Below are 27,233 nucleotides of genomic sequence, written 5' to 3'. Positions count from 1 at the left end.
CGCATTCTTTCAGATATACTGAGGAGAGATATTGTGGGATTACATGGTAAGGCTATGTTTAGTTCTAGTAGATACTGTGGTTAACCTAATGTATACTCCCGCCAGCAATATGGGAAAGTTTCCAGTGTTGCCATGCTTTCCAACATTTGGTATTATCAATGTTTTTAATGTTTAGCCGCTTTGGCAGACATGTAACAAACAGTATCTCTTTGTTTTAGTTTGCATCTCCCTGATGTCTGTTGACGTTGAGCACCTTTTTATAAGTTTATTGACCAGATAGATATCTAATTTTGTAAAGTGACAGCTTAAGCCTCATCCTTGCCCTGCCCTCCTTTTTCAAATTAATTTTCAAAAATTATTGAGTGGTCAGATTTATGTATCTATTTTGTTCATGAGACCTTTGCCAGATATATGTGTTGTGCATATCTTCCCCCCGTCCTTGGCTTGCCTATTCACTTTATTATATCTTTTGACGAATAGAAGTTCTTAACTTTAAGTCCAGTTTAAGTCCACTTTGCATACACAAGTTAAAAGCTTTATTGTTTTAGTTTTGATATTTATGTCTCTTACTCTCCTTGAATAATAATTATTATTTGGGGGTGGGGGTTCATGTGAGGTGGAGTCTAAGTAAACTTTTTCCATTCTGATACCCAGTTTCTCCCATCATTTATTGTGGTGATCATTTGTTGTAAATTAAGTGACTGGTCACTGTCTTAATCATTTTGGTTTTATACTAAATAAAGAAATTTGGTACGATAAGTACTCTAAATTTATTGTTTTTCTTCAGATAATTTTGGCTCTTTTTAAGTACTTTGAGTTTACAAGTAAATTTTAGCCTTTATTTGTCAACCTATCCACTCTCTCCACCCTTCACAGCCCCGTCTATATCCCCCACCATCCAACACACACCTGATGGGATTTGGATTTAGAGATTATTTTGGGATGACTTGACATCTTAACAAATTGACTTTTCTAATTCTTGGATTAGAATATCTTCATTTATTTAGGTCTTCTTTAATTTCAGCACTGTTTTGTAGCTTTGAGTTTAGAGGTTTTGTTTATCTTTCATGAGATTTATTCCTAGATACTTAACAGTATTTGATACTATTATAAATATTTTCTAAATTTTATTTACCCATTGATTGTTGCTTGTGTATAGAAATACAATTGTTTTTTACATATTGATCTTGTATCTAGTACCCTTCTAAACCCACTTGTTTATTTTCTGTGTTTTGGTTATCTATGCTGAGTTATAAGCCACCCCAAAATGCAGTGATTTGAAACAACTTTTAAGGTTGCACAACATGAATGTACTCAATGTCACTGAACTGTTCACTTAAAAATGGTTACAATTGTAAATTGTTACGCATATTTTGCCACAGTAAGAAACAACACAACATTTAACTATTAATCATTATTTCGTGGGTTGATTGGGTTCAGCTGGTGCCTCACATGGTTTCTCTCCATTGGGTCAGTAGTCATGTTGGGGCTTTTACTGGTTTGGAACATCTAACATCAGGTGCATTGGAAAGTTGACTTGAAGATGAGCTCAGCTGAGATTCTAGAGTAGCTGGCCCTCTCTCTTTCCCTCTATGCAGTCTTGGGAGCACTTCCATATGGCTTTTCCATGTGGCCTTTCTATATGGATATTCAGACTTCTTACACTACTTTTCAGAACTTCTTGAAAGAGCTGTTCTGCTTTTTCAAGGTTTAGGCTCAGACAGGCACACAATCATTTTTGTGACATTTTGCAACTTACTTCGCCAGCCTAGAATCATTGCCATATGGGATTATGCAAGGATGTAAGTACTGTGTTTTGTGTTGTATTGGGGGCCATCTTTGGATATTAGTTACCATAACCAATTTCTGACCTCTCCCCCACCCCCCCCAGTGATCATCATGTCTTTTCGTAGCAGAATATACCCACCTTCCTTTCAATACGAGGATCTCGTCTACAGACTTGGTCTAGGTCTGCTTGAACTTCTTGTATATGGTCCCTTAACCACAGTTCTTCTGGTGGGAAGACCTCTGCATTTAAAGACAGTCTGTGACACTCACTCATACAATGATGAGGAAAGGATATGGCACTGCAATAAATACTCCTATTCAACAAGGTAGTAAAAGGAAGCCACACAGTATTTGTTGGTTGTTAACAATTGAAAACCAGCAATTGAAGCTGAAAGATTTCTTAAGAGGTTCTTGTGGTAATTCTAGTGAGAGAGGGTGGTAGCTTGGGCCAAGGTGTTGGTAATGGAGGTGGGTAGATATGATTGAATTCTGGATATTTTGTGAAAGTAGATCAGATATTCTAAAAGATTAGATGTGATATGTGAGAAAAAAATAAGGCATCAAAGGCTTTTAGTTTGGGGAATTTAGGAGAATGGGACTGTCTTTTACTGAGATGGGAGAAACTGTGGGAGGTGCATGTATTATGGAGGAAATCAATTTATGATGTTGGACAAATCAAGGTTGAGATGCCCATTAAGTATCAAAGTGTAGGTGTTGATTAGGCTGTTTGATATTTAAGTCTGTAATTTAAGGGAAATATTTGGGGTGCTTTTTCTGTATTTCTTGTAACTTCTGTAATTCCTAGGAGCAGAATTAATTTTCTCCTATCTTCCCCATCTAGCATTTATTCGTGCTACTGAAAACTACTTATGTTACTTTATCTTAAGCTGTCTGACTTTTCTAATAGACCAAGAAGTTATTTAAAACTTTTTAAAAAAAAAAATTAAAATATAGTTGACATGCAATATTGTATTACTTTCAGGTGTACAACATAGTGATTCGACATTTGTATATTTTATGAAGGGGAATAAGAGACCAAGATGTTCTTGAGGGCAGAGACTAGGTCTTATTCATTTGCTCTCCCCCAAACCAGGCCAGTGCCTTTCACATTACTAATGCTCAATAAATGTTTGTCAAATTACGTTAAGTAAGTATATATTTACATCTGCTTTTTAGTTTATTTTAATTAGCCATGGCATATAGTCTAGGTAATATTTTTAAATATAGGTGAAAGTGTCTTCCAGTAGCTCAAATCAGCAACACACATGTTGCCCGTCTCTGATCTACACTTGGATCTGTTTTTTATTTACTTATTTTCTTCAAATTTTGTTTATTTACTTATATTAAGTAATTTGTTCACAGGATAAAGAGTATTCAATGAAAAGTAAGTATCCCTTTCACCCTTGTCTCCAAGTTTCCTGGTTTCGATTGCTGTTACTAGATCTTGAATATCCTGTGTAGTCTATGAAGTATATATGTGTATATCACCTGTTATTTTTCACACAAGCTATAACACACTGTGTGCTTTCTCATGCTGGAACTGGGCACAGGGCGTTTGAATGGCACCACTCTGTGTGGCTTAAACCACATAGTTTCTCAACCAGGACACTACTGACGTTTTGTGGGTTGGATCCGGGGATGCTTTGCATTACGTGGAACAGACTATTATGATGACGATTTTTTTAGTAAACAGTATTTCTGGGAGATTTGTCCATGTTGAGTACATGTGTATCTGTAAAGGGCTGCGTTAAAGTTTTTTAAAAGCTCATGATACATTTAAGGATTAACTTCCCTTACCAGCACTTTTTATTCTAATGTTGTCTGTTTACTAGTCTCCTCATTTATTTAATGGAATAAATAATTGTCACATTATTTTTGTTGACTGCCTAGTAAATGACAGAACTTTTAGAAGAGAACTGGGAGACTATGCCGAGTTTAGAGAAAAACTCTTGATTCTATCTGTATATGAATCTAATATTTTACAGTTGGAAATATTTCTGAGAATTCTTGGTTATTGTGGCTTTATTTCTTGGAGACTAAGTCTACTTTCATTTCCTTGTCAACTAGAATTAAACAAGAGGTTGAGAGTTATGATGATTTAAAATATTTTTAGATGTACTTCATGCAGCCATCTTTAAGAGTCAAAGAAATAAAATCCCACCTTATTGACATTTCATTACTGTAATGTTCTCCTTTGGAATCATTCTTGAGGGTTAGATAGATTAATTTTTATTCCTAAAAATTAAATTTGCAGTCATATATTAACTATTTATTTTTCAGTCTACTGTGTCTGTTATAACAATGATTTTTTTTATTTGATTTTTCTCAGTAGTCACATAAAATATTAAAATTATATTATCTGCCATTTATAATGCATGAAGACTACAGAATGACTTACCCAGGAAGTTTGCATAGCTGTTTGGAGCTAAAATTAGTGCCTAGTTTTTGATTTTTAGGACAGCTTTTTCCTCTGTGAACTTAATATATGAACTCAGTCATAAGCATCTACTCTTTCATCTTGAAAAGAGATGAATCCATGCCTGAAAATCAAACATTCTATGCAAAACATTAACAGAGAGCCTGTTTTAGGGTTGCCAGATTTAGGAGATAAGATACATGTTAAATTTGAATTTCAGATAAACAATGATTTATTAAAAAGTAAAAGTATATTCCATGCAGTATTTGGCACATATTTTCATTAAAATATTTTCATTGTTTATTGAAAATTCAAATTTAACTGGGTGCCCTGTTATTTTATCTGGCAACCCCAGCTTATTTCCCATTATTAGAAATGGAAAAGATCATAATATGTTATATATTAACCCCAGACCTTTTAGTAGTTTCCTATACTAAAAATAAAGCACAATAAAAACATCCTTATATAAGTAACAGACTACGTACTGGATGTAAATAAAATAGCATTTCCCGATCAACAGGCGTTTAATAATGTTAACAACAAACAGATGTTTGGAACAACACGCGTAGCTCTCCTGCGCACCGGGGACATGTAGAACGTACTTCATTTTTACTGATGCCCAGGGTACTTCACAAGATTTGTATAATTGATGCTGATATTTTACCCGGTGTATTCAACGTGAAACGTGAGAATTTTTTTTAAGTCTTTTGATAAAATGTTTTGAGTTTAGAGGTGGTAAATATAAAGTTTTCCTCTATTAACATCAACCAAAAGAGGAATGTATATGTTCTATGAGATTTGAATATTAAAAGCCAAAGAGTGTTGCATAGAGAAAATGTTAATTGGGCAAATGCTGTATGGGTATGGCTCTATATTTTTTCAAATGGTATTGCTTTTTCAGGTTTTAGGGGATAAACACGGAAATGCTTTGTGGCTCAATGAAAGAGAGTGTTCAATTCAGCGAAGAAATCAGAAAGTGGTAGAGGAAGCACCAAGGTAAGAGTTTCTCCTAATGAACATTTATAATAGTCTGCTTGTATATATTACGTATATTTCTTTTCCACTTTATTGGCTAAAATTGCTTTAATATTCATGGTAGAATCTATTAATGTATATTTTTATAATTAAAATTTGCCACAGATCTTCCTCAGTACTTTATGCATGAAAGTGAGAGAATACTTGAAAAAGAAGTTGGGGTTTTATTAGAGAAGAAAGTTGGGTGGATAACTAGCTATGATTCCCACAGGCTTCTAGGTAATATAGACCCCATGGGTGTTTCTGGGCAAGTGGAATTTCTGGGATTCATGACTGCTAGGCTCTCCTATTGGTGATGGTTTTATAAAGTTGATCCTGAATTTATTCTACCATGAAAAAGTTTCTGGGGCATGATTCTTAGAAATTCCATGATTTATCAGAACTGCTTTGGGCACTTCTCCAAGTTACCTTTCATGTGTTTGGTATAACGGTTTCATGGAGATTTATTTCTAATTTGATGCTAGGTTGGTATTTGTAGATATTCTGGTTTTCTCTTAGTTCTTAAAAATCCCCAGCTGAGTGTACATTGTTATTTTTAGTAACCAGGCTCTAAGGCATATAGCCAATTGTAGCTTTAATCAGCATGCATAGTCAGTGTGCCTTGATGTAATGCGTGTGTAGTTTCTGAAAAGAGTAGGTGTGAATATGAATGACTTTTAAATTATAGGGTAATGGTAAAAATAAAATCCTACTTTAATTAGTTTTAAAAAATATGGTATTGTGCTTTGGTTTAAAATAAGGTCCCCAAATTCTTTGGCGCTTCTCTCCTTGAGGAGTTGGGGGAGGGATCTATGTTCCCTCCCCTTGATTCTGTGCCCTGTGACTGCTTGACCAATAGACTACATAGAAATGATGCTGTGCCCAGGCCTTAGGAGACTGCCAGCTTCTACTTCCTGTCTCTTGGTACACAACACTTAAAAAACAGCCACCATGCTTTGAAGAGCAGTTCACTGCAGCCTACATGGGGTGTGGCCCCCAGCTCATGGCCCAGGACCAGAATGTAAGAAGGAAGGAAGGAAGAAGAAAAGGCAAAGGAAATACTTCTCTGTGTTTAGGAAGGTTCCTAGAACCTGCCTGTGTTAATTACTTTGCGGTGATCTGAAGTTAGTCACTTTGCTAGAGAGACTGGGTAATGTCTTTTTGCCTTAAGTAACCATGTGCTTAGCTAAAATTCTAGTCATGCAGAAGAAGGGGACAATGGATGCTGGTAGAACAACAATAGTCTCTGAAACTTCTTTTTGCAATTTTGTGATTTCTATTGTATTACTTCCAATATAATTAATTCTCTTTTTATTGAAAACTCACTCAAGTCTTACCTGGGATAAAAATGTTTCAGACTGGAAACCTTGAATCATGATTTTTGTTTCCCTTTTTTCTCTTTCTAGAATTAGATTTCATATGAACATCTCATCTATTTAGAGAGAAAAAAGAGGACAATTTAAAGCAGCAGGAATCAAATTAAAAAAACTAAAACTAATAAAATCAAATTAATAGTGATTTGATGGGTATTTGTGTATTGTGAAAGAAGAAAAAAAAAATGGAATATGTGGTTTCCAGTTCCTAGAGTACGAATTTACCACTGTGCTTTGAATATGGAGATGAGGTCGCTTATAGCGCTGTGTGTATCACTAGCAGTTTGTGATAAGGGAAAAGACAAGACCAGACAGAGTGAAAATAGTTTTACTCAACTGCACTGGAGATTCTTCAGATGTTATGATGTAATCTTTACTTGATTTTCTTTCTTTTGGTTGCATGAATTTGTTAGCCAGTTATTGTTGAAATGTCATCTACCCTATATCTGTTAAGTTAATGCAGAACTATTATTTATAATAGGCAACTATGACAAGTAACACCTGAATCCAATGATTAATCCGAACATGACCAAATGGAGACAGTAGGAAGTACACTTCCCTCCTGCGAAATATTCTTGCCTTTCCACAACCATTCCAACCTGAATCTATTCAAGGCTTTAGATCTAACCAGCAGTTTATAAGAAATGGAAATATAACATGAATGTTAAAAGACCTTGTCGGGGGTGCATGCAGCCGAACCCCAGAATGTGAGGAAAGAGGCAGGAAAATGACCAGATCTTGGCATAAAAAAGGGAAGGCAGAAAGAGGGTATTACAAGTTAAAAGAATCTTGAAGATGTAAAAACCAATCAAATGCAGTGGCTGGACTTACTTGGATCCTGACTCAAAGAAATTAGCTATAAAAAGATATTTAGGAGAGTATCAGGGAAATTTAAATATTACCTGGATATTAAATGCTATTAAGGAGTTCTGATTAATTTTTACAGTGTGATTATGTTATCAAAGAGTCCTTATAGAAACAGATGTGGAAGTTTTTATGGATAAAATAATACCTAATTTGGGATTTGCTAAAAAAATAAAAATAAAAAATGGGTTGACCTGGTAGAAGAGTGGATATGCAGCATAGATAGGACAAGAGTGGCAACATAGTAATAATTATTACATATGGGAAACAGGTACATGCAAGTTTATTATACTATTCCATAATGAAAATTTTATGAAATGTAATCTTAATTTCATTCATTTGAGAATAATTTCAATCCACAAATAGAAACATAGTCAATGTTTTGTTTCTCAGAGCCTATTTTGTATAGAAGCAAAATCTGTGAAAATGCAGGAATTATTCTTCTCAGGGTTCACTGGAAGCATTTCAGCTTTACTTGCCTGCTGGAAGGTGATTTTCATATTGCAGAACAAAAGTTTTGAGGGTTTATTCGCTGTACAGTCCGTTCTTGTTATTTGTGGTAGTTGGGCTCTGTAAAGTCACTGTAAACACTGAATTAGTGAATACTGAAGCGTTGCGCCCAGGGGAAATGCAGGGTTAGGTTCCTGCAAGCCTCTGGTTAGAGCATTTTCACCAACTGATCATTACATACTTTGTTTTATATGCGTTTCTGTTGAAAGACACCTTATTTAATATATATTCCTGATTCATTAACATTGAACTCAGTCCTGGCGAGCAGCACCATGACTCATGCCTGAAGGAAGCTCATTTATCATCCATGTTTTCTCCAGAAGGCACATCACAGCCTTGCTGCGCTTAGGAACACCAGCCCAACACTCAGGGGCCATTTTAAACAGTGAGATCACCCTAAACTCTCCCCCGCAAAACTGAGAAAAACGTGGCTACACTGTGAAAAAGGCAGTTGTTTTACAGTATGAGAGCTGAAACAAGAAGGAAAAGAGTAGCTTTGTTTGACCACAGCTGAGAGCACACATGTTGGGAGTCTCAAATTTTTTGCTGCTCTGAGCTTGTTCATGAATGACCATCCATGAAGTGCTGCGAGTATTAATTTTTGGGGTTACAAATAAATTTTAGATAATTTGCAAATATGGAATCCATTAATAATAAGGATTAACTGTATATGTTAGTTAATAATAAGGATTAATTGTATATGTTAGTTTCCAAGAATTTATTTTTCTCCCAATTTTAGCTTGAAGTAATTCTGAATATATACGATATCGGGCAATTAAGTTTGTGAAACTTATTATAACTTGTTTTGGTGTCAGAGGGATATTCATTACGAATTTGCACCAACTGGACAGTTAGTTAATCAAATTTACTATTTAGAAGTGCTGAAAAGGCTGCCTGAAAAAGTTAGACAGCCTGAACTTTTCGCCAATTCATGGCTCTTGCATCATGACAATGCAGCAGCTCACACGGCCTGTGAGGGAGTTTTTAGCCAGTAAACAAGTAACTGTATTGGACTTGTTACTCCACCTGATGTGGCCCCCAATGACTCCTAGTCACCTGATGTGGCCCTCAATCACTCCTTTCTTTATCCAAAGAGAAAGGAAATATTGAAGGAAGACATTTTGTTGACATTCAGGATGACCGCTCTGATGGCCATTCCAGAAAAAGAGTTCTAAAATTGCTTTGAAGGGTGAACTAGGTGCTGGCATCAGTGCATAGCTTCCCAAGGGGAGTACTTCGAAGGTGACTGTAGTGATATTCAGCAATGAGGTATGTAGCACTTTTTCTAGGATGAGTTCACGAATTTAATTGTCTGACCTCGTATATTAAGTTTTACTAATTAAAAACTACTGAGGTGAAGGAATTGTATATTTTATAAACCGATTGAAGTTGCAATATAATGTGGAAAGTTCAATTGAAGTTGATTTATATAATCATGTGCTTAACAATAAGTATATATTATAAGCATATGTAAATCATATAATATGAAATCTTAAATTGATACAGATGATCATATCTGAGTAAACTTTAAGAAAATTTTTATATAGTGCACACAAAAGACAACTAGATTTTTGTTCAAAATGTAGATTACTCTTTCTGTATTTGTAGCATTTTTCTGGATTCTGAGACTCGAAGAGCAATGGGAGAACAAGCTGTAGCTCTTGCTAAAGCAGTAAAGTATTCTTCTGCTGGAACTGTAGAATTTCTTGTGGACTCAAAGAAGAATTTTTATTTCTTGGAAATGAATACGAGACTCCAGGTAACAAAAACTCTTGTTTTTTTTATTCCTCTCTGTGCCTCTATAATTTACCCTTCCTTAGCCAGCCCTCTTTGTGTTATAAAAGTAAAAAATCAACTTCGTAAAGTGTTAAATAAAGACTTAAGTTTTATGCCTGTGCCAAGACATCTGTTAGGAATGACAGGTAAGTGCAGCGTTAATTTAATGGTCAGTAGGTAGCCTCTGCTTCGTTACTATTAATACTTCATAAGGGAAATTCCACTGGTTTCTTTCTTGAACCTCTCTCGATGAACCCCATTAGTTACGGTTCATGGGTTGTTAAGAGATATTACTCTAGATATGATAGACAGAAAAGGATTAAGTGCTTATAAATCTTTGGAAAGGGATCAAGGAGGGATAGGTACCTGGAGTGAGCTTCCAGGGATGACTCTCAGAACTATACCACCAACCTGGCTTCCAGGAGAACAGCCACCTCTGCCAGGTACAAGGTTGAGAAGTCAAGTGGCTCCCCTGCAACTGTTGACTTCAGGGACATACTTCCTCAGTTCAAGTCAATGTCTCAGGAAGGCACTGGTGCTACAACTAACTGGTGACTTTCTTTTCTTTTATTGAAATTGTAAACTATAAATACACATAAAATACATAGAACACAACATATAGTAAACGAATTATTATAAAGCGAAAATCCATGTAAGCATCTTCTGAGCCTTGAAATACAAAACCACCAGCACCTGGGCCTCTCCCCCATCAGTTATTCCTCCTCCCTCTTTCTTAGAGCTGTTTGCTACTCTGATTGAATTCTGAACACCTCTTTGCATTTTTGTATAGTTCTTCCTTTGAAATGTACATACCTAAGCAGTATAAATAATTTTGCCTATTTTCTTTTTTCTTTCTTTCTTTTTTTAACTTTAAATCAGTGAGATCTTGTATAATTTTTTGTACCTGGCTTCTTTTCTCAACATTTTGCTTAGGAGATTCAACCCTGTTGTTTTATTTCTCTCCTGTATGATACTCCTTTGAAGAAAATGGCACTATTTATCTATTTTATTTTTGTGGATAATTAATTTGTTTCCTGTTGTATGCGATTTGTATTAGTTTGCTAGGGCTGCTGTAACAACTTACCCTTAAAGAACAGAAATTTATTCTCTTAGTTTCAGGGGGCCAGAAGTCTGAAATCAAGCTGTTGACAGTCTCAGTTTCTACTTGGGGGCTCCTCTACTTGGGAGCATATTTGTTCTATGCTCCTCTCTTAACCTTTGGTACCTGCTGACATACCTTATTGGCAGTGTACTAGTAACTCCAAATACTGCCTCACTTGTCACATGGCATTCTCCCTGTGTTTCTCTGTCCAAAGTTCCTTCTTTTATAAGGACCTCAGTCACTGGATTTAGTGCTCACCTTACTCCAGTCTGACCTCATCTTAACCTGATTGCATCTGCCAAGATTCTGTTTCCAAATAAGGTTGATGTAGGAATAATTCTGTGAGTGCTGGGATCGAGTCTTGTGAAACCGAAGAATGGAAGCACAGACCAAGGAGAGGCGAGGAGTGTAAAAGAGGATACTTTATTAAAAGCAAACAGTCGCAGCTCCCGAGCGAGAGGGGGTCCCGACCTGGTTTCCCAAGGTGGGACAAAAGCTCTGGTTTTTATATCTTCCCTTGCCTGCTTGGAGAAGGGGGCTGGCGCCTTTTAATGGAATTCATCTATCAGGTTTATCCTGTTTGCCCATCCTAAAGGGATTAACAAACCCATTGCTCTCTGTCAGATATATTCTGTTTGTCCGGCTAAAAGGGATTTATGAGATAATTTATTAACCTCACGGTGCATTCTTTTATTTTTGTCCTGGAGTGAAGGAGCCATTCTAGAGCCCGGAGTTTCAGGTTATGGCTGCCTTTTGTTTATTCCACCAGGGAACTCCCTTGTCTGCTTAACAATGTGCTAACTGACCTGTCTTAAGGTTACAGTCACAGGTTCTGAGCAGACATGCATTTTCCGGAGAAACTATTCCATCTAGTATACAATTCAAAAAACACATGTGTGAGGAATTCATTAAGCTTTACGTACATGTTGCATACACTTTTCTCTTTGTATATTATATTTAACAATGAAAAGGTTTTAAAGATAAACAAATGGTCTGTGGTGACATAAAATCGATTAGTGATTCCCTAGGAATGAGGATTGGGGGCCAAGGGGTGTAGTAGAGGGAGCAGTAGTGACATTTATACTTGAAAATAGGATCAGCTCTTCTTCCCTTTGGCCTTCACTGTGGGTGGAGGTGGAGTTGAGACTCCAGGCCGGAGCTGAGTTGGAGTTAAGTTTTTTTAATCACTGTGCTTATCTTTCATGAACCCCTGGGTTGCAGAGGGTTTTTCCCAGTTCCTATTCTACCCTTAGCTTTCGGATTTTCCTCCCATCTTGTGTTTCACAAGGTGCGTCTCATGCTCTGGCCTCTTTGCCAGAGATGGACTCCTCTTACTTGTTATCGGACCCTAGTTAGCCATTGGTGGTTGCAGGAAGGATGTTTTCTGCTGTTCTCTTTCAGCCTTGGTTTTACTCAGTCCTGTGACCTTGGATCTTTAAGGCAGGTTTTCCTCAATGGTCCCGCTCTTCCGCTAGTGGTGGGGAACCTAATGGTCTGGGTCCAAAGTACTTTTCAGCCTCTTCCCCAGTGGCTATCTTCTACATGATAAATCTTGTTTCATCCTTTTACTCTCTACCTATCTGAATTCAGACATTTCACATGTATCTCTGTAAGCAATGTATATTGTTTTTAGCCAAGTTTGATAACCTTTGCCTTGTATCTGGATATTTGCTCTATAGAAAGTTAATTTAAACTGCGATACATTTGGGTTTAAATTTACACTCTTTTAAAATGCTATTTTTGTTCCAACTCTGTAATTATTCTTTTTCTTTTTTTTTCCATTTGCTTTTGCAATACTATCATTTAATTTTGTGCCTGTATTAGTTTGAGAGTTATATACACTTCTAATCTATTGGTAGAATCTATCCATACATTACAGCATACGTCCTTAACTCATTCAAGTCTGTTATCAATCAGTACCTTTCCACCTGCCCCACCAGACTGTATTAAGGACCTTGGAACATTTTAATTTTTTTTATCCTTTCTTGATTTCACAGGACATTTCTCTTATTATTCTCTTATTATTTTATAGCTATCATTCATTCAGTTCTACCCACATATTTACCCTTTCCTTTTCTCTCAATTTGTTTCTGGGCATTTCTATAAGAAATTTAGATGTTTTGTAAGTAAAATACTTTTCCCCCCTTTACTTTTAACTACTACCACCCTCACTAATGGTCACCAAATGTATGCATGTTTCCCTGTAGTGACCAATTCTGACACTAGGTGAGTGTCCTACAATTCAATGCAATTGAGTTGAATCTGCTGGAGGTAGCATCAGATCCCACAAGTTAAGGGCTCAGTCACACAAGACTGAAGATGCCGGTCATGAGTTCCAGCTTGTCACTTCTACTTCTGACGAACTGGCTATACATCGGGGTTCCCACGACCCCCTCCTCAGGTTTGATAATTTGCTAGCACAACTCACATAACTCAGGGAAATATTTATTTGCATTTATTGGCTTCCTATATAATAAAATGTAGGATAAAAAATACAGATAAACGGCCGGATGAAGAGATACATGGGGCAAGATCTGGAAGGGTCCCAAGCACAGGAGCTTCTGTCCCCATTGATTTGGAGTATGCCACCCTCCTGGCACGTGGGTGTGTTTGCCAACTCAGAAGCTCTCTGAACTTGAGGGATTTGTATGGAGGCTTCATCATGTAGGCATAATCAATTAACTCATTTTCCAACACTCTTCCTTTTTCCAGAGTCTGGGGGTGGGGGCTGAAAGTTCTAAGCTTTCAATCTTGGCTCGGTCTTTTTGAAGACCAGCCTCCATTCAGGAGCCCACCAAGAGTCACCTCATTAGGACAAAAGGAGCTCTTATCACTCAAGAAATTACAAGGGATTTAGGAGTGTTGTGTCAAGAACCAGGGTCAAAGACCAAATATTAGCAGGAACCAGAGGCAGAGACCAATGTATTTCTTATTTCACAGATTTGCTTGTGGTAAACTCTTTGTTGACAGCCAGTGACTTTATTTTGTCTTTACTAATGAAAGGTGTTTTTAGTCTGAAAATTCTTAGTTTGGCCAGTATTTTTTTCACCTTGTTAAAGGTATTATTCCTCTGTCTTTTGTTATTTCAGGTGAGACTTCAGCTCTCATTCTACTTTCAGCTTATTTGAAGATAATTACTTTTAAATTTTAGTTGCATTTATGAATTTCTTTTTTTTCTCAGATTTTCTTCAGTTTTTGTCTGATAAATGTGTATATATATATGTATATGTATATATATATATATATATATATACACACACATACTTGGAATTCATTGAATTTCTTCAATTTGTGGATTAATATCTTCCAACACTTTTTGAAAATTCTCCACTGTTATCACTTCTGACATGATCTCTTTCTCATTCTTCTTGATTTCTAATTTTATATATATATGTATATATATGTCTATGTATGTATATGTCTGTGTATATATATGTGTGTGTGTGTATACATATACACACACACACATATATATATATATAAAACACTTTTATGTTAGAACTTGTTAGTATACCTTTTGTGTTTTTTACCGTCTTTGATATTTTTTCATCCTTTTTGGACATTTTCTTCTGATCTATCTTTCTTACTATTCTTGAGCTGTATTTAAAATTAATTATTCATTTATTTTCTAATTTCATTTGTTTATATTTCTAGAATTTCTGTTTGGTTCTTTAAAAAATATGACTTAAAACTTCTCATCTCCTAACTAAATTTTTAAATTTGGCATTTATTTCTTTGAACATAATTAGCTTATTTGTTTTGTAGTATGTGTCTGATCATTTCGGTATGTGAAGCCTTATGAGTTTTGTGGCCTCTGTTGTCTATGCTGCTTTTAACTCTATACTGATTACGTTAAAAATTGTTCTCATTAATAAATTGAAACCTAGAATGATAGATTCTTTCATATAGAGATTTTTCCATTTTTCTGCCACAGTCCTGTGCACAGGTGTGATTTGTGACTACAGTGATGCAAGTTCAGAGTGCGAGATTCCTTGTATTCCTGAGGGCATACAAAGTCCAGCTGCAGTTCAAGAGGATGGTGGTTTTATTTCAGTTCACTCTTACCTTGACGTTGCATTCTTTCATGGTCTCACCTTAAAGTGGGGGTGGTTCAGCAATGTCCTCTCTTTTGATAATCCTTGGTCTTTGTGGTGGTATTTTTAATTTCTTGATGCCACCAGAAGGATAGCTTAGATTCATAGTTGTTTTTTCCTGGAATGTCAAATGCCTTTAGGCCAAAATGGTGTTGACCATTCAACTTAGGTCTCTTTGTTTTCATTTTTGGGTTTTGGCTGATAATTCCTTTTTATGTTCATAATTCTGATTTTCTTTATGTTCCCCCACCCAGCACACCTTCCAGTCCAAATAATTGTAAGCACAGGTTCCAAGAAGATGTATTTAGAGGTACATTATGCCTGTAGATTAGATAAATATGTGCCCTGAGTCTCAACACCCCCCAAAACAAAGATCAGTAATTGGATGTTGGGATACTGTTTCAGAAAACTCCTGAACTCACACCCATTCTTGACAGTGGGAAACCCACAGAATGATGGCCTGTGACTCACTGCTGCCTTACTTTTCCCTTCCAAATCACATGCATCTGAGTTTGATTGACACGTCCACGTCCTCATCCAGTTGCTCACAGTTGCACTGAGAACTGCAGCTGGTAGGGAGTCTGGGAATAGGGTGTTTAACCTTCTGTAATCTGCAGTATAGCAGAGCAAGCTACAAGGAGTTTGGAGTGAAGGTCGAGTACCAGTCCACCATTTTCATATGAATATAATCACCAACGTTTTAATCTATTAAGTTATGTGTGAAAAAATGAAAAACATTACCCTATTGTAATAATAAAGTATAACTACCAAATAATGATTTTTATATTCTATGGTAGAAACTATATATCTAGATGCATTTGAGACCAATGTCATAAATATTTATAGTTTGTATAGGTATTAACTAAGTAATTGTTGCTCAAAACTTATGATACTTCCTTTTGAAATCAGTTTTTTAGCTTGTACTCTGTTGTTGTGAATATCATTAGAAATGAGGGAATTTTTGCCTTTTGGATATTAATTTGATTTTAATTAAAAATATGTATCTCTAACTAAGTTATCTAATTAGGTAATTAGCTGAGAAGTCACGTTTTTGATCAAAATGGAGATTTATTATGTCATGACTTTATGTCAGACTTTATTAAGCTATGAGAGTAAGCTTGTAATATGATTCTGAAGGCAATTTGAAATGCCTATAAAACATTTGTATTTTATTCCAGGTACATGAGATACTAAATTATTTAATTTCGATACTTTATCATAAATTATGGGATTAATAACCAGTGTCCTTTTTAAGGACACTTTGTTACTGTGTTTTTATGATTTTTTTTCCCTTTCATTTCTGGCTAATTTATCTCAGCCCTTAAGTTTTTTTGTAAATTTGTCTCATGGTTGTTTTTGATATAGGAACTCCAAAATTTAATATTTATATCAAATAATTCTATGCAGTCAATAACAGTTAGGTATTTATCTTTACATTTTGAATCTTGGATGGCTTGTCAGGAAATTATGTTGTATTAATATAGTATCAAAAAAGATTACAAATGAATTTCAGAAAAAAATTCATAAAGAATTTCATGATATGAGAACTGCCAGTACCAAACTCTGTTATTTAATATCAAACTTTGATACATTTGTGTTTCCCATTTAATGTTTAGTAATACTTTTCTCTTTTGCACTTACTGCCAGTGACAGTAATTCTGTCAATTATTAGACAAATTGATTTTAATTTTTTTTTTTTGAATGCATCTGTAAGATGGGATATTTGGTGATGGGAGGTTGTAACTGAATGGGGGCATGAAAATAGAATCTTGTATTTCATAGTATTTAGAAAGCCATTCTTACATATTTCAAAGACTTCTTTTTGATATTGTTTAAACAATTCAAATGTTCTTTTAACAGATTATCTCTTTGAAATTTCTTTACTAACCTTAAATTATAATACTTAAGGCGCATTCACCAAATTCTTTATCTTCTAAGATATATGTTATCTCTAATTAGTGTTTCAGTTTGAGCCTGGAGGGCTATAATTTTCTTTGTTCCTTTTTTCCCCCTCGAAATTTCTTGATTGAACTGTCACTTTTTCTAAAAGCTTCAGAATGTACACTTTTTCCCCCCTGGTAACAGAAATGTGAAAAGCGTCTTCATTTTGCTAGATTTCCTTAAGAGTGAAATTTGAAATAACAAATAGAGTTTTTCCTTAAAGAGATATAACACTGAGAAAGTCACCAGGTTTGGTGCATAAATACTTGGTTCAATTGACTGGTTTTGTTTTCAGTCTGGTCAGAATTTATGTATTGGAATAACTTATATGTTTGTTTGTTTGTTAAGTCACTGGTTTTCTTTGCTTAAAGACAAAATTCAAGTAGTTTAGCATCACAAATCCCTTTTCCCTGTGCCCTTAATCTCCCTTGGGAGCCCTCTTCCCGCCAATGCCTTACTAGTTAGGAGAGACTCCTTTCTTTACCCCAGTGTGCCTTTCAGTTTGACCTCTGGGTGCCTTTATCATGTGACTTTCTTTGCTTGGACTGGTCTTTAATCAATTTTTTTTTTTTTTTATTGGGGAAGGGGAACAGGACTTTATTGGGGAACAGTGTGTACTTCCAGGCCTTTTTTCCAAGTCAAGTTGTCCTTTCGATCTTAGTTGTGGAGGGTGCCATTCAGCTTCAAGTTGTTGTCCTTTCAGTCTTAGTTGTGGAGGGCGCAGCTCAGCTCCAGGTCCAGTTGCCGTTGCTAGTTGCAGGGGGCGCAGCCCACCATCCCTTGCGGGACTCGAGGAATTGAACTGGCAACCTCGAGGAATTGAACTGGCAGCCTTGTGGTTGAGAGCCCACTGGCCCATGTGGGAATCGAACCGGCAGCCTTCGGAGTTAGGAGCATGGAGCTCCAACCGCCTGAGCCACCCGGCCGGCCCCTTTAATCACTTTTTTAATAGAAGCTTACATATATATATATATATCCACCCCGTCACATCTCACCTGTTTCTGCATATGAAAGATGGATAGACACGTAGGAGAAATACTCTATCAAAAAATATGATTTTGTTAAAATGTTGTTTTCATGAACTAAATTATATGTGATTTTGCACGAATAATTTTAGTTTCTTACTTTATTGAATGATAATACTAACTATTGGTAATACTTGTAAAAGAAAAATCCCAAATGGTTGAAAAAAGTATTCATTGGAAAAGTAAACTCTCCATATCACAAGTACTTATTTGGTTTCTTATCTGATCCAGAAAACTTTGTTTCCTGGCAGGATTAACAAATAAATGTAGATATGAAAACATCACAGATATGATTTGTAGCTATTTTTCCTTTACTTGTTGCCTGTCTTTTTGACATTGGCTGTTGTTTTTTACTTCTTATGCAGAAAATTTTTGTTTTTAAATTTTGCCGTTGAATTTTTGAATCTTTTTGATCATTTCTGGTGTTGTCATATATATAAGCTTTTCCTAGTCTATGATAAATTAAACATTTTTTTCCATGATTTCTTCTAGTACTTATTTCCTCTTTCCTGGGGAAATTTTCACTTCATCTGGATTTTATTTTATTTTATTTTTTAAACGGCTACCTAAGTCACAACCATTATAAAGTAATCATTATTTTGTGCAGTAATTACAAGTCACCTTCATTATATGAGTATACCGAATTTTCATGTGTATGCAGATTTATTTACTTGACTGTTTTTTTTAACCTTAACCTTATCATTTATGCATGTGCTAGTACCACACTGTTTTAGATGTCTTGTCTATGCATTATAATACAGTATTTCGTAGGACTGTTCCTTTCTCATTACTTATTTTTCCATATGATGATTTTGAATTAACTTATTTATATTTAAGAGAAGAAAAAGAAATTAAAATGATGAAATTGCTTAGCTATTAGAGAAATCTTTCTAATTTTACACAGAGATATTAATTCCTAAAGAATGTTCTTAATAAAAAAAATCATGAGAACCATTTATATTTTTATCATATTTCTTCATATCCCAATTTGAAAGACTATATTGTTTCCTTTTTATAAAAATGAATGGAAATTGTCATATTTAATCCTGCTGTCTTCCCTAACTCTTCATTTTTGCTGTTTTTATTATTAGTTTTACATTATTGCAACATAATAATGTAATTATTTATTTTCTGTAGGCATGAGTCTCCCAGTGTTTTCATCTTACTTTTACATTTTAACTTCTCTTCATGGTCGCCTCCAACGTCTTACCATGGCTTCACGATTAATCAGTCTTCATTTTGATTCACCTTATGGTTAGGTTCTTTCTTGTTCTTTCCTTTTTAAGCCGAGCTCTTATTTTTGAGAGGTCTCCTTGGGTACTACATTCGTTGAATTCTGAGATGGGTGATAAGGTTATGCTTATATTTGAAGGCCTTTCACTTGGATGTAAAATATGGGGTTTGAAACAGCTGAACACGTTACTGGCTTTTTGACCCAATATCAATTCTTCAATAACTATCAAAACCCACAAAAAAGAAATAGAAAGAAAGGAAAGAAATAGAAAGGAAAGAAAAAAATAGAAAGGAAAGAAAGGAAAGAGAAATAAAGGAGAAATGAGAAATCACTTGGAAGAAGGAAGACTTTGAATTGATGTGTGTGCGAACTGCAGCTTTGGGCAGGGAACAGGCAGTGCTGCTACCGGAAGAAGAGGCAGGAGAAAGCTTTTGCTTGTCTGCCTTTATTTAGGGACAATTATTCCCTCCCTTTCATAGGAGAGCCTGGTGTTGATAGCTCTGACCAATTTTAATGATTTTAACTGATTCTTTTAATATTTTTATATCTTTTTAATAGAAAAACCAATATTGATCCTTCTTGATTTTCTGTTCTTTTTCCTATCAGCTTCCTTTTGTGAAAGATGACATCTGTCATTGCCCTTCTAGCTCCACCCAGTGCACAAAATGCACACTCTTAACTATCACCATGTCATGATTTGGGCTAGTTGTTTGGGATTTTATTATGACCACAGTGTGAAGGCTCTTCACAGCAGCCATGTTGTTACCTAAGATTACTTTCACTTTTGTGCACCATTTTGTTTTCTCTGCAACTGAAAAATGTGTTTGTTTGTTTTTTTTTGCTCAATTTTCCATATGCTTATCAAGGATTTAACCATAAATTTGTCCCATGTTTCATTAAATTCAAACATGTTGAGTTTTCTGTCACTTTTGCCTTGTTGTAGAAATTTCTGGTTTCCTTTGGTTTGCTATAGTCTGTCCTCTACATTTGAATCTTGGATTCTAGCTAAGATTTACCTGTGTTGTTCTGAGGAATTCTTACACTTCTCTTTTTTGGATTTCTTTTCTCCTGTACTTTTGACTTAAACACTGTTGGTTTATTCCCTTTTTTCCTAAAGCATATCTTTAAGTAGCTTCTTGAGAATCAGTGAATAGTAGCAAAATTATATGAGAATTTGCATGAGTGAAAACGACTCTGTATTAACTTATTGTTTAAAAAACAGTCGTTTTTATTGTGGTATAATTTGCATTTCATAACATTCACCCATTCTGAGTATACAAATGTAGTAGACTGAATGTATCCCTTTGAAATCAGTATGTTGAGTGAGATACAGACCTCAATGTGATGGTATTTAGAAGTGGGCTCTTTTGGAGGTGATTAGGTTGTGAGGGTGGAGCTCTTATGAATGGGATTCGTGCCCTAATAAAAGAGGCCCTGGAGAGCATTCTTCCCCCTGCCGCCTTGTAAGGACAGCAAGAAGTCTGCCATCTGAATGAAGAAGTGGCTCCTACCAGAGGCTGAATTGGCTGTCACCTTGATCTTGGACTTCCCAGTCCCCAGAACTGTAAGAAATAAATTTTTGCTGTTTCTAAGCTGTCCAATCTCTCTTACTGTGTTATGGCAGCCTGAATGGACTAAGGCAACCAGTCAATGAGTTTTAGTAAATTTACAGTCATGCTACCAACAGCAGAATCCAATTGTACAACAGTTCCGTCATTCCAGAAAGATCCCTGTACACGTTTGCAGTCACTCTTTTTCCATCCCCAACCCAGGCAACCATTAATTTACTTTCTGTTTCTAAAGATTTGCTTTTTCTGGACATTTTCTATAAATGAAATCATACAATATGTGGTCTTTTATGACTGACTTGTTTTCCTTAGCATAAATGTTTTTGAAGTTTATTTATACTGTAGTGTATTCCAGTAATTCATTTCTTTTTATCACTGAATAGTATTTCTTTGTGTGGTATCATATATCTTACTTATTCACTCACAAGTTGGTGAATATTTGAATTGTTTCTAATTTTTGGCTATCATGAATAATGCTGCTATGAACGTAGAAGTCTTGTGTGGACAAATTGTTTCATTTCTTTGGGGTAGATACTTAGGTATTGCTGGGCTATGTGGTAAATTACGAAACTGTCCAACTACTTTCCAAAGTGACTGCACATTTAAGAGTTCTAGTTTCTCCACATTTCCACATCCTCTTGAATAGTAGTTGTTTGTTTTTGTTTTTGTTTTTAATGATAGCCGTTCTAGTGGATACTATTTCATTGTGGTTTTAATTTGCATTTCCCTAATGCTTGATGATATCAAATCTTTCTTCATGTACTTTTTGGCCAGTTTTGTATCTCCTTTAGTTGAAATGTTTAATCATACCCTTTGCCCACTTTAAAATTGGTTTATTTGCCTTATTATAGAGCTGTAAGAATTCTTTATATAGTCTTGATACAGATATATGATTTGCAAATACTTTCTCCCTGTGGCTTGTGCTTTTATTTTCTTATTTGAAGCACAAAATTTTTAAATTTTGATGAAGCCCAATTACCAAGTTTTTTTTGTTTTGTTTTTTTAATAGATTGTGCCCTTGGTGTCATGCCTAAGAAATCTTTGCCTAAAAGATTTTCTCCTGTTTTTTCCCCCACTCCTAGAATTTGTATAGAATTCTGGATTGCAAATAATTTTCCTTTAGCATTTGAAGGCCTTGTTTTGCTTTCTTTTAATTTCTACTATGGATATTGAAATGTATCCTGGTTCTTGATCACTTGGTAAAAAAATTTTTTTTAACTCTAGAAGCTTGTGAGATCTTTTCTTTGTCCCTAGTTGTGGTCAGAACTGCTAGTTGGTCAAATCTACTACTAATAAGGAAAAATGGCTTTTATCTTTTTATTTATTTACATTATAGACTTTTGATACATTTTCTTTACATTCTTGGAATAAATTTTAATTACACATAGTGATTTTTCTTTCGTATGTTGCTGGATTTTTTGTGCTAATATAATTAATTTGAATTTTTATTTTTTAAATACTGCCTTTACCTGATTTGAGTAAAATAAAGTTATATGTATATTTGGAAACTAACTGTAGGAATAGTTTCTTTTTCTAGGGTCTAGTTAATACAGTCATCCATTGCTTAATGATCGGGATAAGTTCTGAGAAATGCATTGTTAGGTGATTTTGTTATTCTGTGAGAACATCAGAGTGCACTCACACAAACCTGGGTGTGAGCCCCCTACACACCCAGCCTGTATGGTGTAGCCATTGCTTCTAGGCTGCATGCCTGTAAGCATGTTACTGTACAAAACAACGTGAGATTAAATCAGCACAAGAGAGAATGATGCAATGAAGAGATGCAGCCAGCACGTGATGTATGAGGCTGCTGCTGGCGGAACACAGCATACTGTGTGCCAGCAAACTTTAAAAAAAAAAATAAGTAGAAAGAGTACACTCCAAATAAATGATATAAAAAAAGTATAGCATAGTAAATACATAAACCAGCAACATAGTTATTTATTATCATTATCAAGTAGTACGTGCTGTCTGTAATGGTATGTGCTGTACGTTTGTTTACAACGGCATTGCCACAAGCACGTGAGTAATGCGTTGCACTACAGCCTCACTAAGTGATAGGGAATTTTTAGCTCCGTTGAAATCTTATGAGGCCACGGTCAAGTATGTGCTCTGTCTTTGACAGAAACATCATTATGCGGCATGTGACTGTAATAGGCATCTGTTTTTTAAAAATTAGAACTCAGTTGTGAATCCACTTGATAATGGTATCTTTCTCAGTGGCAGGTCTTTAGACATCTTTCTGATCCCTTCTGTGGTAGACTTCCAGTATTTTATGAGGGAATAACCATCTTTTAAAAATCAAGGTTACTACAGGTTATTGATTTATTCTTCTATGTCTTTTCTCTTTTTTCTGTATTTACTGGATCTTTTTGATTCAGAAAGAGATATATGAAGATCTTCATCATAACTGAGAAAAATAAATATTTTTTAGAGCAGTTTTAAGTTTACAATTAAGTACAAAGAGTTCCCCAATACCCCCCTGAACTCCCCCTTCCCCATTTTCCCTGAATTAGAATGGTATATTTGTTACAATTGATGAGCCAATATTGATACATTGTTATTAACTAAGGTCCATAGTTTACATTAGGCTTCACTCTTGGTGTCGTATATTCTATGGGTTTTGATAAATGTATGATGACCTGTATCCACCATTAGAATATCATGAAGAGTAGTTTCACTGTCCTAAAAATGCTTGCATCCAAGACATCTTTGCATTTCTTTCCTTGGCTCTTTTCACTCTTGCGGCTTTCTTTCCTTTCTTTCTTTTCCCCTTTGCTTTCTTCTTTCCCCTGCTTTCTCCTTGTGTCTCTCTTTCTGCCTCTCTCTTTTTTCCTCATGGTAATTTTCAAACATATGAAGCTGCTTAAGAATAGCAAGAGTAAAGTCCCATGAATCTGTAACCTAGCTTCATGTTTACTTTCCCATATTGTTTCACGTGTGCCTTCTTTTCCCTGTTATCCCCTTTTAACTAGAGTATTTTAACACAAGTCTCAGACATTACATAATTCCATTGATTACTTAAGTATACATCTCTAAGTTTTCATTGATTTCTAATGTTTACATATTTATTTACAGTAATTTGATACGTATAGATTTATGGCTATTTTACATGAATTGTGTGCCTTTCATCATTACATAATATCTTTATCTTATTTAAAGATTTTAATCTTAAATTCCAGCTTGATTCTGTTATGTTGCATGTAACTGTGTACTCTGACTCTCTAACGCTAAAGATCCTCTGAGGCAAATTCATACTTCTAGGCTAATTTTTTACTTTCTTTGTAGTTTTCCTCTGTTTTCAAAGCCCCTTTTTGGCTTCTGTATACACAGGCCCCAGACATGTCTCTCATTTACTGTAGCTCCCCTATCTTTCCCCTCTTTTGAGATTTTTGCCCTAATTCATTTGTTTAAAAATTACATGAAATTTCCTTAACTGGACTGTATGGATGATATATTCTGACATGTCTTATCCTCAAATATACTTGTATTTCTTTAGTCCTGAAAGGGAAATGGTACTTAATAGAGTATAGGATTCTTAGGTTTTTGTTTTTTGTTTTTTAATAGATTGTGCTTTCTACTGTGTTCTAGCTTTTCAGTGTTAAGTCTGACATCATTCTGATTTCTCTTCCATTGTAGATAATGAAAGGTGGCCCAATTTTATTTAATGACTGGAATTCAAGTTTTTTTTTTTCTCAGCCAGGATACACCTAGGTGTGTGTTTATATCCATCAATTCTGCCTTTTACTCCATGTGACCTTTCAGTGTACAGATTCAAGTGTTTCTTCATGTCAGGGAATACTTATTTTGTTAACTGTTTTCTTTCCTCATCTATTAGTTTTCTCCTTCTGGAGCTCCTGTTATTTGCAGGTTAGATGTACCAGATAAGCCCTCAATAGCTCGTGTCTTTTCTGTCATGATTACTCTTATTTTGCATTTGTATTCTGTTTTCTTGATATTATTTCTTTATACTGCTCTTCCAGGCTACTAATCCGAGTTTCAATTAATTCCATTTCAGTGATCATCTCCTTTGAGTACTTGGCTGAATTGTATAATTGAGAAATCATGTCATTTTTTCCCAGAAAAGTCTAATTGTGTGTGCATGTGTTGCTACTATTTAATCCGTCTCATATTTGGTTTTCCTTTTTTCCTGCTGTCTTCTGTTTTTCCCAGCATTATTGTCTTTTCCAAGGAATCCTACCTTCTTATGATGTGTCCAATGTAGGACAACTTTGGTTTTGTCATTTTGGCCTCCAGCAATGTTTCAGGCTAAATTTGCTCTTGGACCTACTTGTTCTTCTTTCTGGCAGTTCAGGGTATCCAGAGAGTTATCTTCCAACACCACATTTCAAACGAATTGATTTCCTTCCTATTATTTTTCTTTACTGTACAAACTTTCGTATCTATACGTTGTAATTGGGAATACGAGGGTGTGGGTGAGCCTAGCCTTGGTCTCTAATGATACATCTTTGTTCTTGGTGATCCTTCCTAATTCTTCCATTACTGACTGCCCTTCTGAGTGTCAACCTTCTCTTGATTTTGTTCAGCCTTCTCTGTTTGTATTGATGATTGAACCAAGGTAAGCAAAATCTTTAAGAATTTCAACGTCTTCTTTTAAAGTTGTATATTCTGTAGTCATCATTTTTGTCTTCTTGATGTTCAAATGCAGTTCTGCTTTGCAACTTTTCTTCTTTTACTTTCATCATTTGAAGTTATTTCAAATCATACTACTTTCTGCCTGTAACATTGTCTCATCTACATATCTTAAGTTTTTGATATTTCTTCCACCAGTTTTTACTTCTCCTTTTCTGAGTGTAGCCCAGCTATTACTTATTTTCCAGATGATAAACTGAACCATAAATTAATTAATAACGAAGCGATTTTCACTGACACTCTTGAATATAGTCATTATTTTCAAGGTGAGTGTCCAGGAATGGTGTGTTGGGGCCTGAATATACTTTTTCAAATATGTGTGTGTGTTTGTGATTGTTAATTTCCAAATTAAGTCATTTTTAAATTTTAGTTTTTTGGAAGAGTGGCCTTTATATAGTCTACAAATTGTATAAGAGTTAGAAAACTCCCAAATAGAATGGAATAAGATCTTACGGTAATTAAATGCCCAGACGTGGTCAGCTGGCTATTCCATATCTGTGAGAACAGAGAGCTAATTGTCCCACTTTTGTTAAACCTTAGTCACTTGCTTATGTTGATTGCTACAGTGAAGGAGAAATCTACTTTTGCCCTGGAAGAAAAAGTGCAATAGAATTGTTGAAATTTTTGGAGGCCAGACACCTCCACATCCCATCAGAGATAATTCTGCATAATATATGACCTTCACAGTTCAGAAGGATTTTACTAACATTTTCTTAGCAACTTGATGGCTAAAAGGGTAAGCCCTTTGCTGTTCATTTATTTAAAAATTGAGAATTATTGTAACTCAAATTCAGGTTTGTAAGAATTGACTATGACTGAACCAATATCATATTCTAATTTCAGAGCAGTTTTAGATTTAAAAAATATTCAAGACTTTCCACACTAAAAAAGTTTGATCTTTTGTGGAGTTGGAATGTCAGACTGCGAGAATAATTGGTGAAAATAGAAATTATAGGGAAACGAATTTATAACTAATTTGTAAAATTCCATTCTTGCCAAAAGGGATGTTTTAGATCTGGGCAGAAGTTGACCTTTTGGTTATATTTAAAGTCATAGAGGCCAGGGTTCTCAGACTGGCTAGAATAAGCCAGAACTGGGATGTTTTGGAATATTTCATGTCAATCTCCTAGGAGACTGAGAATACAAAGTAGGGTTATACTTTCCCTTAATATGTATTGAATCTTATTAGAAAGATGAAGGAAAAAGTGTTTATTGTACAGATATGAATAGGTACACTTGTCAGGCACTTTCAGTTAGGCACTTTTTGTTTTAAGGTATATTATAAACTATTTTGGTGTGTTGGAGTTCTAGGCTCTTACCTAGTTTCTAATTATTCAGATTTTTTCCCATATTAGTTTCCTCGGGCGGCAGTAACAATGTACCACAGACTGGTTGGATTTTGCAGCAGACACTTGTTTCCTCAAAGTTCTGGAGGCTAGAAGTCTAAAATTCAGGTGTTGGCAGGGTTGGCTTCTACTGGAGGCCTCTGTCTTTGGCTGCGGACGGAGCCTTTTTTCCGTGTTTCAGATGGTCTTTGTTCTGTTGTCTTTGTCCTAACCTCTTCTGAGGACATCAGTCATGTTGGACCAGGGCCCACCCTAATTAACCTCATTTTACTTTAATTGCCTCTTTAAAGACCCTACCTCCAAATCCTGTCGTATTCTAAGGTACGAGAGTTTAGGACTTAAACACACGAATTTCAGGAGGAGGGCTTTGGGGGAACACAATGCAGCCTATAACAGTTCCCTTATCCTTTCTTATCTGATTATTTGTTTTGGGGATGAACAGGAAAACTCGGTCATAGAATTGGTTCAGTTCACACTGCCACTCTTGAATGTAGCCTTTATTTTCAAAGTGAGTTTATAGGAATGGTGA

General features: G+C 35.3%; 1 protein-coding gene across 2 annotated transcripts in view; it reads left to right on the top strand.

The window, feature by feature from the left end:
• Positions 1-27,233, top strand: part of PCCA (propionyl-CoA carboxylase subunit alpha) — a 359,957-nt gene that overhangs the window by 149,788 nt on the left and 182,936 nt on the right. For both annotated transcript variants that reach the window (XM_081046031.1, XM_081046032.1), the window contains exons 11-12: positions 5,106-5,200; positions 9,574-9,724. In XM_081046031.1, the coding sequence (XP_080902157.1) occupies positions 5,106-5,200; positions 9,574-9,724 (246 nt within the window). The remainder of the gene's footprint in view (positions 1-5,105; positions 5,201-9,573; positions 9,725-27,233) is intronic.

Source organism: Rhinolophus hipposideros (assembly GCF_964194185.1).
Source record: "Rhinolophus hipposideros genome assembly, chromosome: 4".
Classification (NCBI taxonomy): Eukaryota; Metazoa; Chordata; class Mammalia; order Chiroptera; family Rhinolophidae; genus Rhinolophus; species Rhinolophus hipposideros.
Note: the sequence above shows the minus strand (reverse complement) of the source record. Positions and strands in the feature narration are given on the sequence as shown.